General features: G+C 45.2%; 1 protein-coding gene across 1 annotated transcript in view; it reads right to left on the reverse strand.

Annotated features, from left to right (window-relative positions):
* fras1 (Fraser extracellular matrix complex subunit 1) overlaps positions 1-15,004 on the reverse strand; it is a 642,015-nt gene that overhangs the window by 379,814 nt on the left and 247,197 nt on the right. The window contains exons 9-12 of the mRNA XM_069926766.1: positions 11,287-11,478; positions 9,263-9,352; positions 2,264-2,302; positions 1,314-1,461 (exon numbers count right to left, since the gene is read on the reverse strand). Coding sequence (XP_069782867.1) covers positions 1,314-1,461; positions 2,264-2,302; positions 9,263-9,352; positions 11,287-11,478 — 469 coding nt within the window. The remainder of the gene's footprint in view (positions 1-1,313; positions 1,462-2,263; positions 2,303-9,262; positions 9,353-11,286; positions 11,479-15,004) is intronic.

The raw sequence follows: 15,004 nt of genomic DNA on the forward strand, positions 1-15,004 counted from the left end.
CTCTCCCCCCCCACCGCCCAACTTAGTTGCACTGCTCTCTCTCTCTCTCTCTCTCTGCTGTACCAGCACCAGGAAAAAAATGTCTGTTTTTGGAGCTTTCCAGATTTTAGATGTCCGGATAAAGGATTGTGTACCTGTAATTAATTGTATAAAGAGATGGCAAGAAGAGTTTAATGGATCATTGAAGTACATTAAATGTGAAAAATCAACAATGTCTTTTGTACTCTACAGCAATTCTCAATCGGGGACTGATGGACCCCCCCCTTGGGGGGGGGGGGGGAAAGAATAGCACATTTAAGTAAAAGCCTTGTTTTCTTTTCAACTCATGTAACAATTTTTTTTTAATTTTTTAATGCAGTTGGTAGGAAAGAGGTACAGAAGAAAACCAAAACTTTTCTGCTTCACAGGAAAGGGGACCCATAAACTTCAAGCAGAGTCCTACGGACACCATAGCTGAAAAAAAAATTGAGAAAGGCTGCTCTAAAGGACTATTTTTAGCAACTCACACTTTTAATATGCAGTTTTACAATGGTAATCACAAGTTTTTGACTGGTGTGCCTTGCAAGGCTTTGTCCAAAAGTTAACATCGATAGCTAAAATTCTAGTCCATGAGCATAAATAGGCCAGAAAACTCCCGATTTTGCTATATATTGCTCTTAGCTTTGTACTGGAATTAATTCAGCCCGGTTAGCGTAGCACTTAGCCCAACGCTACAACGGCACCAGAGACCCGGGTTCAAATCTGCCGTGGTCTGTCAGGAGTTTGCACATTCTCCCCAGGTCCCATCTGTGTTCTATCCAAGTGATCCAGTTTTTCTCCCACCCTTCAAAACCTACAGGATTGGGAGGTTAATTGGCTGCAATTGGGCAGCATGGGCTTCGTGGGCAAGAAGGGCCTTGTACCGTGTTGTTAATTAAATTTTTTAAAACTGAACAAGTTTAAAATTTCTCAATCGTTGTTACCAGCTGCAAATAGTGCTCCTTTTGACCTAGCTGACACGTACAAAACACAGATACAGACACATAAGAATAAGCATGCATTCATAAACAAGTGTACATGCACAAGTAACGGATGATGCACACCTGATCATTTGTTGACATTTGTACCAGCAAAACCTTAAAGAATATAGAAAGGATTTGTGATTATCTCCAAACAACGTGAAGGTCAGAGAGTCAGAGCTATAATTTGTGGTGAGTTGTAAATACCATTTTGATGTGCATCAGAAATAATTCAAAGTGATACACTCTAAAAGTGTCGCGATTTTATTATCGTCTGTCACCGTTAATAGATTCCCCTGCCAGATTTCTCCATACCTGGTTGGCATTCAGGACAGCATTCCCCGTTCACTTTCACAGCAAGGCTGCCAGCAGCGCACAGAGGACAGGAGCGCTTATAGCAGGTCACCTGCGAGTCTTGGCATTCACATTCTTTACAAGGACCTTCCCGCCATTTTACTCCATTCTATCGAGTGAAGGATGTAATAAGAACATAGTGCATATTCAGAATATCACAGAGGTCTAAAATTGGTCAGAGGTGAACATGCACAGATCAATAACTGACTTGGAGAAAGAACCATTTTATAATTACATTTTCCATTGATTGTTCTAGGCCACTGTATCCCATAAATTATACACTGCAATAAAAGGTGGAACTAAAATAGGAAATACATTGTGGTGAGGTGACATTTTGGGCCAATGAGAATTTGCTTCGTATTCCCATTAAGGTTTGATTCACTCACAAATGAATAAAATCACTAACTGCATTATTGTTAATCATTAACCTTTCTCATTAAAATTGTCAATCAAGAGATTGTGTTCTTTGTACAATAAAAGCAGGTGGCCCAGTAGTTAAGGCTGGTAATATAAAATGATGTCGAAATGCCTATTTCCTGGACAAAGTGGCAATGATCATAAAATCAAACCCCCCCCGGAACAGCGGTAAAATCCTAGGATGGGAATGCCAAATCATTGGAAGGAACATGGCTCATTTGGTTGAGCCACCTGAAATCCCGGGAATCCTGTTCTGTCCTTGGAGCAGGTCCTTCCACTTCCAGCCTGCCTGCTTTTTTCCACTTTGATGAAGGGCTCAGGCCCAAAACTTTAGTTACCCTTTACTTCCCATAGACACTCCATGGGCCTGCTGTTTTGACAAGCACTTTCGAGTAAAGCAGGATAAAAAATGTGTCCTTTCATTCTGTAATACTGCATCATTCTGAATTGGATTTCACAAGGTTATCACACAAGTCACACAACAATCCACCTACCTGCCGATGGTGTTCACCTTTCAAATCGGAATGGTGCATCTGACAAGATAAAGAAGAAATCCTTCTTAAATTCTGCACAAAAATACTCTGTTCAGAGGGGCATCTGCCCTGATGCTCAGCTGGTCGGCCACAGATTATGCCCAGTTTGTATCCTATTGACATTGATGGAATCCAAAGAGGCTGGGACGCACTTCAACAGATCACCACCCATGGAGTGAAAGTGAACGCGTTCCCCAGGATGTTCATGGTTTCGTTCAATTTACGTTTCCCCTTTAATCTGGACCTGTTTTCTTATAACCCACTTTATATTTTTTTTAAATGACTTTACTGATAACAGGTAATGACATTTAGAATGTTTTCTTTGTGCTGGAGTGAATCAAGATACATATCATGAACATGCTTCACACAATACCTCCAAGTTTTAGCTCTGACTGGCTGCCCTGATAATGGGCATCATTAATTGTTCAAGCATCAAATCCCTTCCCAACCAAAGCTAAAGTCCTGAAATTGCAAAATTCGGTTTGGTAAGACCGTTTTTTTGTCAAGCCAGCCAATTGCCTGAAGATCGAGACTGGCAATGTTGAGCAAGTAAAACGTGAAAGTGTGCAGACACCATGGTTGAAAATGCTGGAGAAACTCAGCACGTCCAATAATGTCCTTTATAGAGCAAAGATAAAGATACATGAACGACATTTCAGGCTTGAGCCCTTCAGCAAGGTGTGGTAAAATGTCGCTGGGCGTCCAGTCGAAAAGGTGGGGGGTGCAGTTGAAGGGGTGGGGGTGGGGGGGAGCATGGTCCCCAAGGCAGGGGATAATAGGAGGAGAAGGGAGGGAGTGCACAGCACTAAATGGGGGGAGGAGGAAGGGCTCTGTGAATGGAGAGGGAAGGGGTGGAGGTGTGAGGGAAAGAAGTCGGGGGAAGTGAGAAAGGAGAGCAGGTTAGCAGAAACCAGAGAAGTCAACATTAATGCCATCCAGCTAGAGAGAGTCCAGATGGAAAATCAGGTGTTAAAATTTACAGGTGGTCCTAGTGGGATAGTACATGAGGCCATGGAAGACACGTGAGTGTGGGTGTGGGATGCAGAAATGAAACGGTCGACTGTTGGGAGATCCCTGTGACTGCTGCAGACTGAGCAAAGGTGCTCAGTGATCTCCCAGTCTGTGTCCAGTCTCTCTGATATAGAGCACCGGATGCAGTCCTGTGGATACACACGTGAAGGGATATTTTGGACCCAGGACTGGGGTGAGGGAGGAGGGGTGGACGCAAGCATGGCACCTACCTCAGCCACAGCGAAGGTGCTGGGGGAGGTGATTGGTAGGGAGGGATGAATGCACGAGGGAGCAGACTCTACAGAAGGCAGAGAGGGGAAGATGCGTCTGGTAAGTGCCGGAAATTCTGGAGGATAATATGTTGGACTTGGAGGCTGGTGGACTGGTAGGTAATGGCATGGGGAATCCTGTAATTGTTGCCTCTGGGGGCAGAGGGGGCCAGGGCAGATAAGCGAGAAATGTAGGAGATGAGTGTGAAGCCACGTTTGTGGAAGAAGGCAGACATTTCAGATGATCTGGACTGGAAGACCTCATCTTGGAAACAGTTGTGGTGGAGACGGAGAAATTGGAAGAAGGGAATAGAATCCTTGCAGGAGACAGGGTGTGAGGGAGTAGAGTCGAAGTAGTTGTAAAATCTGTCAGTGGAAAGCTTGAGATGGAGACGGAGAGATCCAGAAAGGGAAATTGTTGTCAAGAGATTGACCAGGTGCGTTTGAGATTGGGCTGGAAGTTGACAGTAAAGTGAATGAAGTTGACAAACTCATCACAGGTGTGTGAGGCAGCCCCGATGTAGTGTCGATATAACCAGAGGAAGAGTTGAGGGGCCTTGCCTCTGTGGACTTTAGCATGGATGGCTCCACAAAGCCCACAAACAGGCAGATGTAGTTGGGACCCATTTGAGAGTACCCATGGCTACTTCTTTGATTTGAGATGAGTTAAAGGAGAAGTTGTTTAGAGTGAGGACACGTTCGGTCAGGTTTATTGTCCTAAAATAACCAAAGTGTTTTCAGACCTTCTGTATGTGGGATGGAGTTTTAAAGGGATTGGACCTCCATCAGGAAGATGAGGTGGTCCAGTCAGAGAATTTGAAGTCATTGAAGAAATGGAGAACATGTGAGGTATCTCAGATGTAGGTGGGGAGGAATGGGACCAGGAGAGAAAAGATAGAGTCAAGGTAAGACAAAACTAGCTTGGGGCGGCATAGTTGGTGTGGCAGTTAGCGCAACACCTTTACAGCGCCAGCGATCGGGACTGGGGTTCAAGTCCCACACTGTCTGTATGCGACAGTGTCTCCCTGTGTCTGCATGGCTTTTCCCTGGGGGTTCTGGTTTCCTGCCACCATTCAAAACTTACCAGTACCAGGGGTGTAGGTTAATTGGGGGTAAATTGGGCAGCATTGTCTCATGGCCTGAAATGGCCTGTTATATGTCTTAATTTAAAAAAAATAAAATGTGAATATTTTAAAAATTAGTTTTGTGGGGCAAGAGCGAATGGAAACAATGCATGGTTGACTTTATGTATCTTGGGTAAATGGTAGAACCAGGCAGTGTGGGGTGGGAAAATACAAGGTTGGAGGCCATGGAAGGGAGGTGACCAGAGGTGATGAGGTTGGAGATGGTGTTGGAGATGGTGAATTGATGTGCTGTGGTGGGGTCCTGTGGAAGGGGTAAGTAGAAGTAGGCGTGTCAGAACTACCATCTGACCTCAGCAAAAGAGAGGTCAGTACACCAGACTACAACAGCACTACACCTGTCTGCAGGTTTAATAGTGAGGCTGGAATTGTTGCGGAGAGAGTGGAGGACAGAGCATTCGGGGGGGAGGGTAAGATTAGAAGAAGAGAGGGGAGTGGTGAAGTTGAGATGGTTGATGTCTCGGCGTTAAAAAGATCTAGAGCAGGCAGCTGGCCAGGACAAGGTCTCCAAGAGGAGGAAGGCGTCTTAAAGTAGGAGAAGGGGTCTTGGTTGGGGGCTGGGGGGTGGAGAGTCATGGTTGTGGAAGTGAGCCTGAGATGGAGGAGACGGAAGAAGAGTTTGGCATCGTGGTGTGCATGGAACCCATTAAGGTGTGGGCAGAGGGAGACAAAGGTAAGGCCTCTGCTGAGGACTGAGCGGTCCGTCGCAGAGAGGGGAAGGTCAGAGGGGAGAGTAAAGACCAAACAGGGGTCAGCGAAGGAGTCGGTGTGGTGGAGGGCATTGGGTTATGGAGGTCGGAGGGGAGAGATGGAAAGGAGGGGAGGGGAGAGATGTAAGGTCAGAGTAGGGAGGTGGGGGGTGTTGTTGGGGAAGCATCCCCCGACAAGCAGATTGAACTCCAGAGACAAAGGATGGGCTGACCTGCTGTCTCATGTCTGGGTTCACCTCCTGAAGCCATGAATGTTTTCACCCTGTGACCATGTGGGCTTCCTGCGGGTGCTCTGGTTTCCTCCCCAATGCAAAAAAATCTCGCAGGAAGGCGGATTAATTCGACCACTGGATAGTAGGCAAGTGGCACAGTCTGGAGCGGAGTTGATGGAAACGATGGGGAGAGTAAAATGCAAGCACAGTCAAAACCTTGATGCTCAGAGATGATTCACTATGCCAAGGGGCCCGTTTACATGCTGCTTCAATTGATGACAAATTCTTGAGATTTGATTAGTTTTGGTGACTATTGAATGCTCTTAGTATTTTGACTTTGTTTTGTTTTTAATTTTTTTTTAGAATATGCAAGTTTTATTTATTTTATGTTTTCATTTTCTTTTCATGTTGCTGAATGTCAGGGGGATCATGGGTGAAGTGGCAATCAGGTTCTTCTTGTCCAACAAAACCCCAAACCTTTCCCTTCCACCCTAACGTCACGGTGTTAGGTTGCATGAAGCCATGCCACCAAACCATGCCTCACCCCACGACAAATGGGCCAATCCAATAAGACGGTCAACCTGGAAGCGCGCAAGAGAGCGCACCAACGGCGGAAGATGAAGCCAAACTCATCCAGCTGTTCAGCAGGTCAAACTGCATCAGTGGGGGAGTGAGAAAGAACGGCTGCCATTTTGGATCAAAACTCTTTCTTGAGACAGAAGGGTTTCAGTCAGAGGCTCAGTGCTGCTGGAGCTCACCGGAGTGCCGCTCCTGCAGCTCGGGGGAAAACTCCAGCACTTCATGGAGTGGCACCAGCACCTCCCTGTCGCCATTTTTGGTGGGCTCCAGTGCCTGAAAAAATGTTGCCAGTCCCTGATGCTCCCAGTGATATTGCTCACAGAACATAGGCTACCGCACAGTACAGGCCCTTCAGCCCTCAATGTTGTGCTGGCCCATATATTCCTTAAAAAGAATTAACCACCCCCCCACACACCCACAACCCTCTATTGTTCTTCCATCCATGTACCTTAAATTCCCCTGATGTTTTAGCCTTCACCACCACCCCTGGCAAGGCATTCCAGGCACCTACAACTCTGAATAAAAAACATCCCTGATGTCTCCCCTAAATTTCCTTCCCTTCACTTTGTACATATGTCCTCTGGTGTTTGCTATTCCGGTCCTGGGAAACAGGGACTCGCTGTCCACCCAATCTATACCTCTCATAATCTTGTCCGTCTCTATTATGTCTCTTCTCATTCTTCTATGCTCCAAAGAGAAAAGTCCACGCTCTGCTAACCTTGCCTCATAAGACTTATTTCCCAATCCAAGAAACATTCTAGTAAAATCTGCTCTGCACCCTCTCCAGAGCTTCCTCATCCTTCCTGCAATGAGGTGACCAGAACTGAACACAATACTCTAAGTGTGGACTTCCCAGAAATATGTAGAGTTGTAACAGGATCTCTTCACTGTTCAACTCAATCCCCCTATTAATGAAGCCCAGCTTCCCATAGGCCTTATTTTATCAACCTGTATGACGACCTTGAGGGATGTCTGGCCTTGCACTCCAAGGTCCCTCTCTTTATCCACACTTTTAGGTAGCCAACCATTAACCCTGTACTCAGCTTTCTGGTTTGTCCTTCCAAACTGCATCACCTCACTTTATCCGGATTGAAATCCATCTGCCACTTTTCTGCCCAACTCTGCATCCTGCTCAACCCAATGCATACCTCCTGTAGACTGTTTAGATGAATAACCTACGGTTAACACTGACTATGTAATTCTGCCATGTACCTGGATGACTCCCACCTGGGAGAGCAGGGTTCTACGCTCTGGCCGTAAAGCCTGTCAAAGGACCCAAAGGTTTTTTTTAAATCTTTCAACCAAAAGGGGATGGCAGACTCCGGGGGAGCACCAGAAACAGGGAGGACATTCCCCCCCTCTCCCCCTCCCCCACTGAGAAAGAGAGGCCCAGGAGGCGACCCTACAAGGAAGGTGACCGTGGCAGCGGACCAGCGAGGGGCTGAGGGCGCAGGCTGTTGGCGACTTCCGGTCGAAGGGTTCACACCAGTCCACAGGCTGCTCATTAGAAACCAGGATTCAAGAGGGTGCGGAGAGCAAGAAGGGCTCCTGAAGGGCATCGGGTGCTGACGGCTTTAGAGTTCGATCTGGAGTATGTTTGGCTGGGGAGGCGCTGGAGGGCAATCCATGGACCCTCAGTACCTGAAGCGATTCTCTTTTGCTCCCTTATTGTTCAGGCACTGGACTATGCTAATGGCAATTCCTTTTTTGCTTCAAGGCAGACAAAAGTCGGAGTACATCATGAATATTACATTTTTTGTATTATTCCATGTCAATAAAAGAAATCTTGAGGCTGGTCGCCATGCATGATGTATTTCCAAGAGCAGGGCTGTGTGGGTTTGAAATGAGGGGCAGTGGTTCTGCAGACACACTTTATCTATTAATTCCATTGCCATTCTGGAAAATGTATTGTTTCTCATATGGATACAGATGAATTGATTTAAAGCAAAGGATCTGAGACCAAGGAAGCAAAATGATGAACAAGCAACAATGACATTAGCGAAAGACTTACCCCAATCCAGCCTTTCCAACAACTCAGGCCCAAACCTATCCACAGCCAATTAAGCAATTTTAAATCAACGTGCTCTTTGCAAGACCTCCACCCCCCACCACCCACAAAAAAAAAAGCCACATAAATACTGAATTATATTCCAATCATAAATGTCGGCTACAAGTCTCATTCAAATGCTTTATTTGCGACTAAAAGTGGTTCAACGTTGCAACTGGAAGCGAGTAGTCATTCACAGCAAGTCTGAGATACGTCCAGCTTGGCCTTTGATGGGCAAGTTGGCTCTCACCTGGTGCCAATCTGGTTTCTTTCTTTTAGCAAGTCTGGCTTTGGATCTGGCCCTATACTAGGATTTAGGTGAAAAGACGCAGGGGGAAAGAGAGCAGAGCTAGAGCAATGAAAACATAAGGAAAGATGAAACACAGGAAGAGATGGGGGGGCTAGTGGAGAGAGACAAAGAGAGAGATGGGGGGGCTAGTGGACATGGAGACATGGGGCTAACAGACGCAGTGAGAGATGGGGGGGCTAACAGACACAGGGAGAGATGGGGGCAAATGGACACAGGGAGAAAGGAGCTAGCAGACACAGGGAGAGATGGGGAGAGGCTAACAAAAAGGAAGAAATAGGGAGGCTAGCGGACACAAGGAGAGATGGGGGCTAGCAGACAGGGAGGGATGGGGGCCTAGCAGACAGGGAGAGATGGGGGGAGGGGTTAGCAGACAGGGAGAGATGGGGGCTAGCAGACAAGGAGAGATGGGGGCTAGCAGACAGGGAGGGATTGGGGTCTAGCAAACAGGGAGAGATGGGGGCCTAGCAGACAGGGAGAGATGGGGGCCTAGCAGACAAGGAGAGATGGTGGCCTAGCAGATAGGGAGAGATGGGGGGGGGTTAGCAGACGGAGAGATAATGGCTGATGGACAGGGGGAGTTGGAGAAGGGGTCTAACAGACAGGGGGAGATGGGGAGGGGGCTAATGGAAAAAAGGGGGCTAAGGACAAAAGCGAAAACGGGGGAAGGGGGCTGGACTTACCTCTGTGCCTTGCTCTTTGTAAACACAGTCTCTGGCAAGCGACACACATTCAGGGCAACATTTTCCAGGCAAATGCTGCAATTCGTCACCCTGCAGAAAAACACCAACTTTTACTGAAATCAGATACTGTGAGCGCAAACTTAGAATGGAGCACATTAGCTTCGCCTCGGAAATGAAAGGTCGGATTACCATCAGCACATAGACAGCAGCATGTTAAACCAGTTTATTTACTGTCATATATACTGAGGTACAATGAGAATGTTTGTTTTGCAGGCAGTCTAGCTTGTCAGCCCATACATAGAACAGCTGTCAGAACACAGAATTACAGAGTAAGATCAGAATGTCGGAGAAAAGGCAACATTATTTTACTGAACTAACTTTCTCTGATGTGCAGAGATACAAGAACAAGTGTGGGATGACCTACGAAAGGAATTTTAATTCTTGGATACATGCCCAGATTTCTCCTGGAAGTTCTGGGAATGTCAATAAAATTTTAATAAGATTTGCATTATACAAATCTAAAGAGACAAGGTAGCAAAGATTCTGAAAGTCAGCCATGTGTAACCAAGTGTGTGAAATAGCAGTGGGAACAGTGGGAGAGATGATATTACTAATGAGTACGTTTAAAAGGAGCAGGGCACACGGCCTTCAGGCTGACAGCCTAATCGTGTGTCTTTTTAAACAACCAACTCAGGGTTTAACTCACTCAACGAAATATTTCAGGGAACTGTTCATTGGTGTTCTTCAAACACTCTGAATTGTTTTGTTGCAAACGTAAGAAGCTGAAGGCACAATATCATCTGTGTGAGGGACCATAAATTTGTAGTTTGAAGGGATAAATGACACTAAGCTTATTATCATCATCAGAATTTGGGGTACGTACTCCCTTCAGTAAAAACACAGAGATGCTGGAGGAACTCAGCCAGTCTCGCAGCGACCCTAGCGGGTAAAGATATATCACCAACATTTCGGGCCTCAGCCCTTCCTTCTTCCGCTCCGAATCTCACTCGCCACCATATATAATCTTTATTGATTTGATGTGTTTTTTCCCCTCAAGGTCGCAAGGCCACATGTAAACAGAGGTGGAATTTCGTCCCAGTTCTAAACCATTCAAGAGGGTCCACATCTAATTTTAAAAAAAAACATACAGCACAGTATTTCAGCCCACGAACCCGTGCCACCCAATTCGCTGGTATGTTATGAATGGTGGGATGAAACTGGAGCCCATGGGGAAAATCACTGCAGACACGGGGAGATCGTACAAACTCCTTGCAGACAGCATGGGATTCAAACCCCAGTCCCAATCGCTGGCGCTGTAAAGGTGTTGTGCTGACCGCTACGCCAATCATGCCATTCAGTTGCATTAATCTTCGGGCAAGCTAAGCTACCCAGAGAAACAAAGCAACTCTCCATCTACACGGTAAGTTAGGATGTCATCAGGATTTAATTCAAATTATATAATTGCTCACGTTTCCTTTCATTACCTGATCATATTTTTTGTTAAACAAAGTGATGTTTAAAAAAAGAATAAGCTAAACTAAAACCATTATTTAATCAGGGAAGGGCAAATTACAATGGTATCAGGGCAGAAACTTGAGTTCTGATGTTGGGAACTGATGTTCTTTAGGGAAATGCTGAACAGAAATGGGGAGCTACTGGTTTCAGTCGCTTTTCCAACCAATATTCAATGCTCTTTCTTGAAGGCAGAAACAGAACTTGAAAGTGCATTCAAAATGCTGTGAGAAAAAAGGGTCTATTTTGCATCAATATTAATCAGTGTTTGGAAGGGTGAAAAATAATAACTTTAAATTAGGACGTGTGGCACCAATTATCTTCATCACCCCCTATTGGAATTATCCAGCAGACCTTCCTATCTTCAGCATCTTTTATCCTGTGATGTAAAGGTAACTGAATAACTGAGTGCAACATCTGATCATTTCTAGCAGGTCATTCAAGTTCACAGAAGAGATGCGCCGCACTATAATTTTTCATCGACACAAGCAGTGGGGACGGGGGGTTCTTACCCTCGAGCACTCCACCTTGGCACACTCCGCTAGCTGGCAGAGTACCTGTCCTCTCTCGCACAGACAGAACTCGCAGCCGGTCACATTCCACATCTCTCCGTGATACCTGATGACACCTTCGTACTGGCAATATCCCTTTGCAGGCACACACTCCTCACAGCAGTGTCCAAACCTTTTGACTCCATTCTGCCCCTGTGGAAACAAACGTAACGATGAATGGAAGCATCGCAATTCACTTTTTCTTTTGGCATCTTGAGCAGTTTTTCACAACGCAGGGAGAAGGTGGCGGTTGGGGGGGGAAATGTTTTGAGTAAGAGGTTTCAGGCATTCCGATTCCAATGAAAACATTTTGATGGGCCTAGTCCATGGGTGGAGAGCCAAAAAAAAGGGAACAAGGAATCAGAAAGGGTAGGGAAAAGAGGAAATTAGAGGCTGGAGGGGTAGAGGACAGGAACTGGTCTTGGGAGTGGAGTTGGCAAGCAGCACATCTTCTCTGTCTTCCAAAAGCAATGCAGGAAAACTATTTATCTGCCCCAACCTCCATGCCATCAGTCCCTTTTGCGGTTGGGTTTCACAAGACACAGGGAATACAGAAAGCCTGGTCCGAGGCATTCTGACATCTCACTTGAGCAAACACATGTAACTTCATTTCTCATTTCATTTGTTAAATGTGAACGTAAATTTGAGAATTTGCACCCAAGTCTAATGCATATAAAACTAAGTTAATGGATCTTAAATGCAAGCATTCAGAGAACCGTGTTGACATTAAATTTGACAAAAAAGATATTCTGATTTTGTGCTAAAGTGAATTTTGAACAATTTTTAGTCTGTTTTTTTTTAAAAAAGCTAATCTTTAAATTAAATTTTAAATGCTCTTTACAGCATACTAGAAGTCAATTCATTTAAACCAATGTCGCACAATTACACCCAAATTAACCTACGTTTTGAATGGTGGGAGGAAACTGGAGCACCCGAGGAAAGCCCACGCAAGCACGGGGAGGACATACACTCCTTACAGACTGCGCGGGATTCGAACCAGGGTCACTGGTAATTGCTACTCTATTCTTATTGTTCAATTTTTGACTCACACACAAACACTTTAAAACAGAATTTTTGCAGGAGCTTTTGCCAGGGACTCATGCTGGAGTGCTATTTGCAAAAGGCAACAACAGTTTGTTGTCTGGAAGAGGATGTGATCTTTGCAGGCAGAAGGCAGAACAGCTTTGCTCTCAGAGTGGGAAGGAGTGAGAGAGAGGAGAGACACAAACTTCCGTTCCAGAGGGACAAGTTGGCAAGCTTTGGAAGACGGCCTGGTCAAAGGAGAGTACTGGCTGTCTGGTGTTTCCCTTGGAATAGGTGAAACAGAAAGGAACTCTGTGGTGACCTGAAAGAAAGAGGTTATCATCTGGAGAACCCTGAAGGGGGCAAGTTTCTTCAGTAAGACATTGGTGTGGCTGACCTGGAATGAGCAAACTCTCTCTCTGAAAACCAACAAGAACCCTTCTGAGTGGTAACCATTTACCTGTTAAGCACCAAAGCCTGGTGAACTTTATTAATCCTAACTTCTGTGCACAGTACAAGAATTGCCTGCAACCAATGAGATTGGACTGTGAACCAAAAAACTTTTCTAAACTTATCTACACATTACACACATGTGCGCTTAGAATTAGAGGGGGGTTAAGTAGTTAACTGAGTCAATAAAGACAAATTAAAATTTAATTCTGTTTTTATGTTCAAAGATAATTAAAAGCAACCTTTATTTAATTAACTCTCTGTCTTGGTGCATATCTATTGCTATTGGGTTTTGGGGTCCTCTGGACTCGTAACAGTACCAATTAATAATGATGTGAATAGAAGCTAATGTTCATCATGGCTTGCACATTGTCATTATGCCCAGTCTTAACCAGAAATATAAAAGAAATTGAATCAAAAATGTTTATTACATGGAATGCCCAGACTTCTCCCTTTTTTTGAAATTTCAAACACTTGTCGAAAAATGCTTTTCCCTTTTCTACATCGTACCCTTGAGTTAGTTTGATTCTGCAAGGTGAAAGCAGGTGAGCAAAGCATTTGAGAGTTTGAATTAAAAACATTCTCTACGGTTTAAACTTGGCCTAAGGACAGGAACTCACAAAACCACAGTGTGTGGAATAAACATCTCCACAATCAAACACATTGCACATTTCCACAGGTGAGTGCAAATTGGGCATCAGGAATCAGAAAAGATTGGGGAATAGGAAGGGAAAGAGCAAATCAGAGGCTGGAGGGGTTGAAGTCAGGAGCTGGACTTGGGAGGCAGCACATCTTCTCTGTTTTCCACGAGCCATTCTGGAAAATAATTTATCCGTGGAGAGCATTCTGGCCGGTTGCATCACTGTCTGGTATGGAGGGGGCCAATGCACCACAGGATCAGGCTACAGAGCGTGGGAAATGGCCAGTCGTTCCTCCATTATAGACATCTTTAAGAGCTGGTTTCTCAGGAAAGTAGCCTAAACCCTCATCACCCGGGCCATGCCCTTTTCTCACTGCTACCATCAGGGTGGAGGTGCAGGAGCCTGAGGATGCCCACCCAATGTTACAAAATACACCTTCATCCCCTCTGCCATCAGATTTCTGAACGAACAATGAACCTATGGACACCACCACTTTTTTCAGCACAAATTATTTATTTTTAAAATCTTGTATGAAAGGAACTATAATTTATAGCAATTTCCACCTGCAATGCACAATACTTCTACCGCGAAGCAACAAACTTTATGACAATAAACCGGATTTTGATATAAACCTTGTCTGAAATTACCACCCGGAATCACACTTTCATTGAGTTTGCAATTCCTGGACAGGGGATGGCATGGGATATTTTTGGAGATACTCAAGATATTATTTGTCCCTCATTTACAATAGGTCCATCAGCTAGGTTAGTCAAGTCAAGGCAAGTTTATCGTCATCTCACTGCACAAGTACAACCGGACGAAACAGCATTCTCTGGTCCCCGGTGTAAAACATGCAGACACACGACCAGACATAACACACATATGGATAGATAATACAGATACAGGACAAACGTTTTTTATATATATATATATTTTTTTTTTAATATAAATAAATAAATAAATAAATAAATAAATAGATGTTGATTTGTGCAAATGAGAGTCTCGGAGGGTCAGTGCATGCAGCTCCTTTGGTGGTTCAGTCTTCTCACTGCCCTTGGGAAGAAGCTGTTCCTCAACCTGGTGGTGCTGGCTCTGATACACCGGTACCTGCATGTTAGCCATATCAAACAACAGGGGCAGGCTTTTCAAACTGCTCACAGCCAAAACACATCCTTCAATCAGCAAGGGCTTACCCTTCCGCTATATATGGATCAAGCCCTCTACTGCTGAGACATGCACGATGCAAGCGCGAAGATGCTTTAAGGTACAGGTCGTCTTTCCTCCCCTCCCCACCCCCCCGCTCTTCGCTAACTAAGACTCAGAAACATTGGTCTTTTGTTCGCGTGAATTGGAGTGGCTGGCGAGCTAGAAAAACTGCCCCTTGGCCAGATTCCAAAAGTTAAAGCAACTTTGCATAAATGCGGTACACCTCATCCTCCCTAAACCGGCAATTTGAGCAGAAAATGGTGGAAATGCTTGGAAAGCCAAGCAGCAGGTGTGAAGAGGGGAACAGGCCGGTCCTCTCCCCACAGATGTTGTCTGCTTGCTGAGCATTTCCAGCTCTT

This window comes from Narcine bancroftii, chromosome 3, assembly GCF_036971445.1.
Source record: "Narcine bancroftii isolate sNarBan1 chromosome 3, sNarBan1.hap1, whole genome shotgun sequence".
NCBI classification, from domain to species: domain Eukaryota; kingdom Metazoa; phylum Chordata; class Chondrichthyes; order Torpediniformes; family Narcinidae; genus Narcine; species Narcine bancroftii.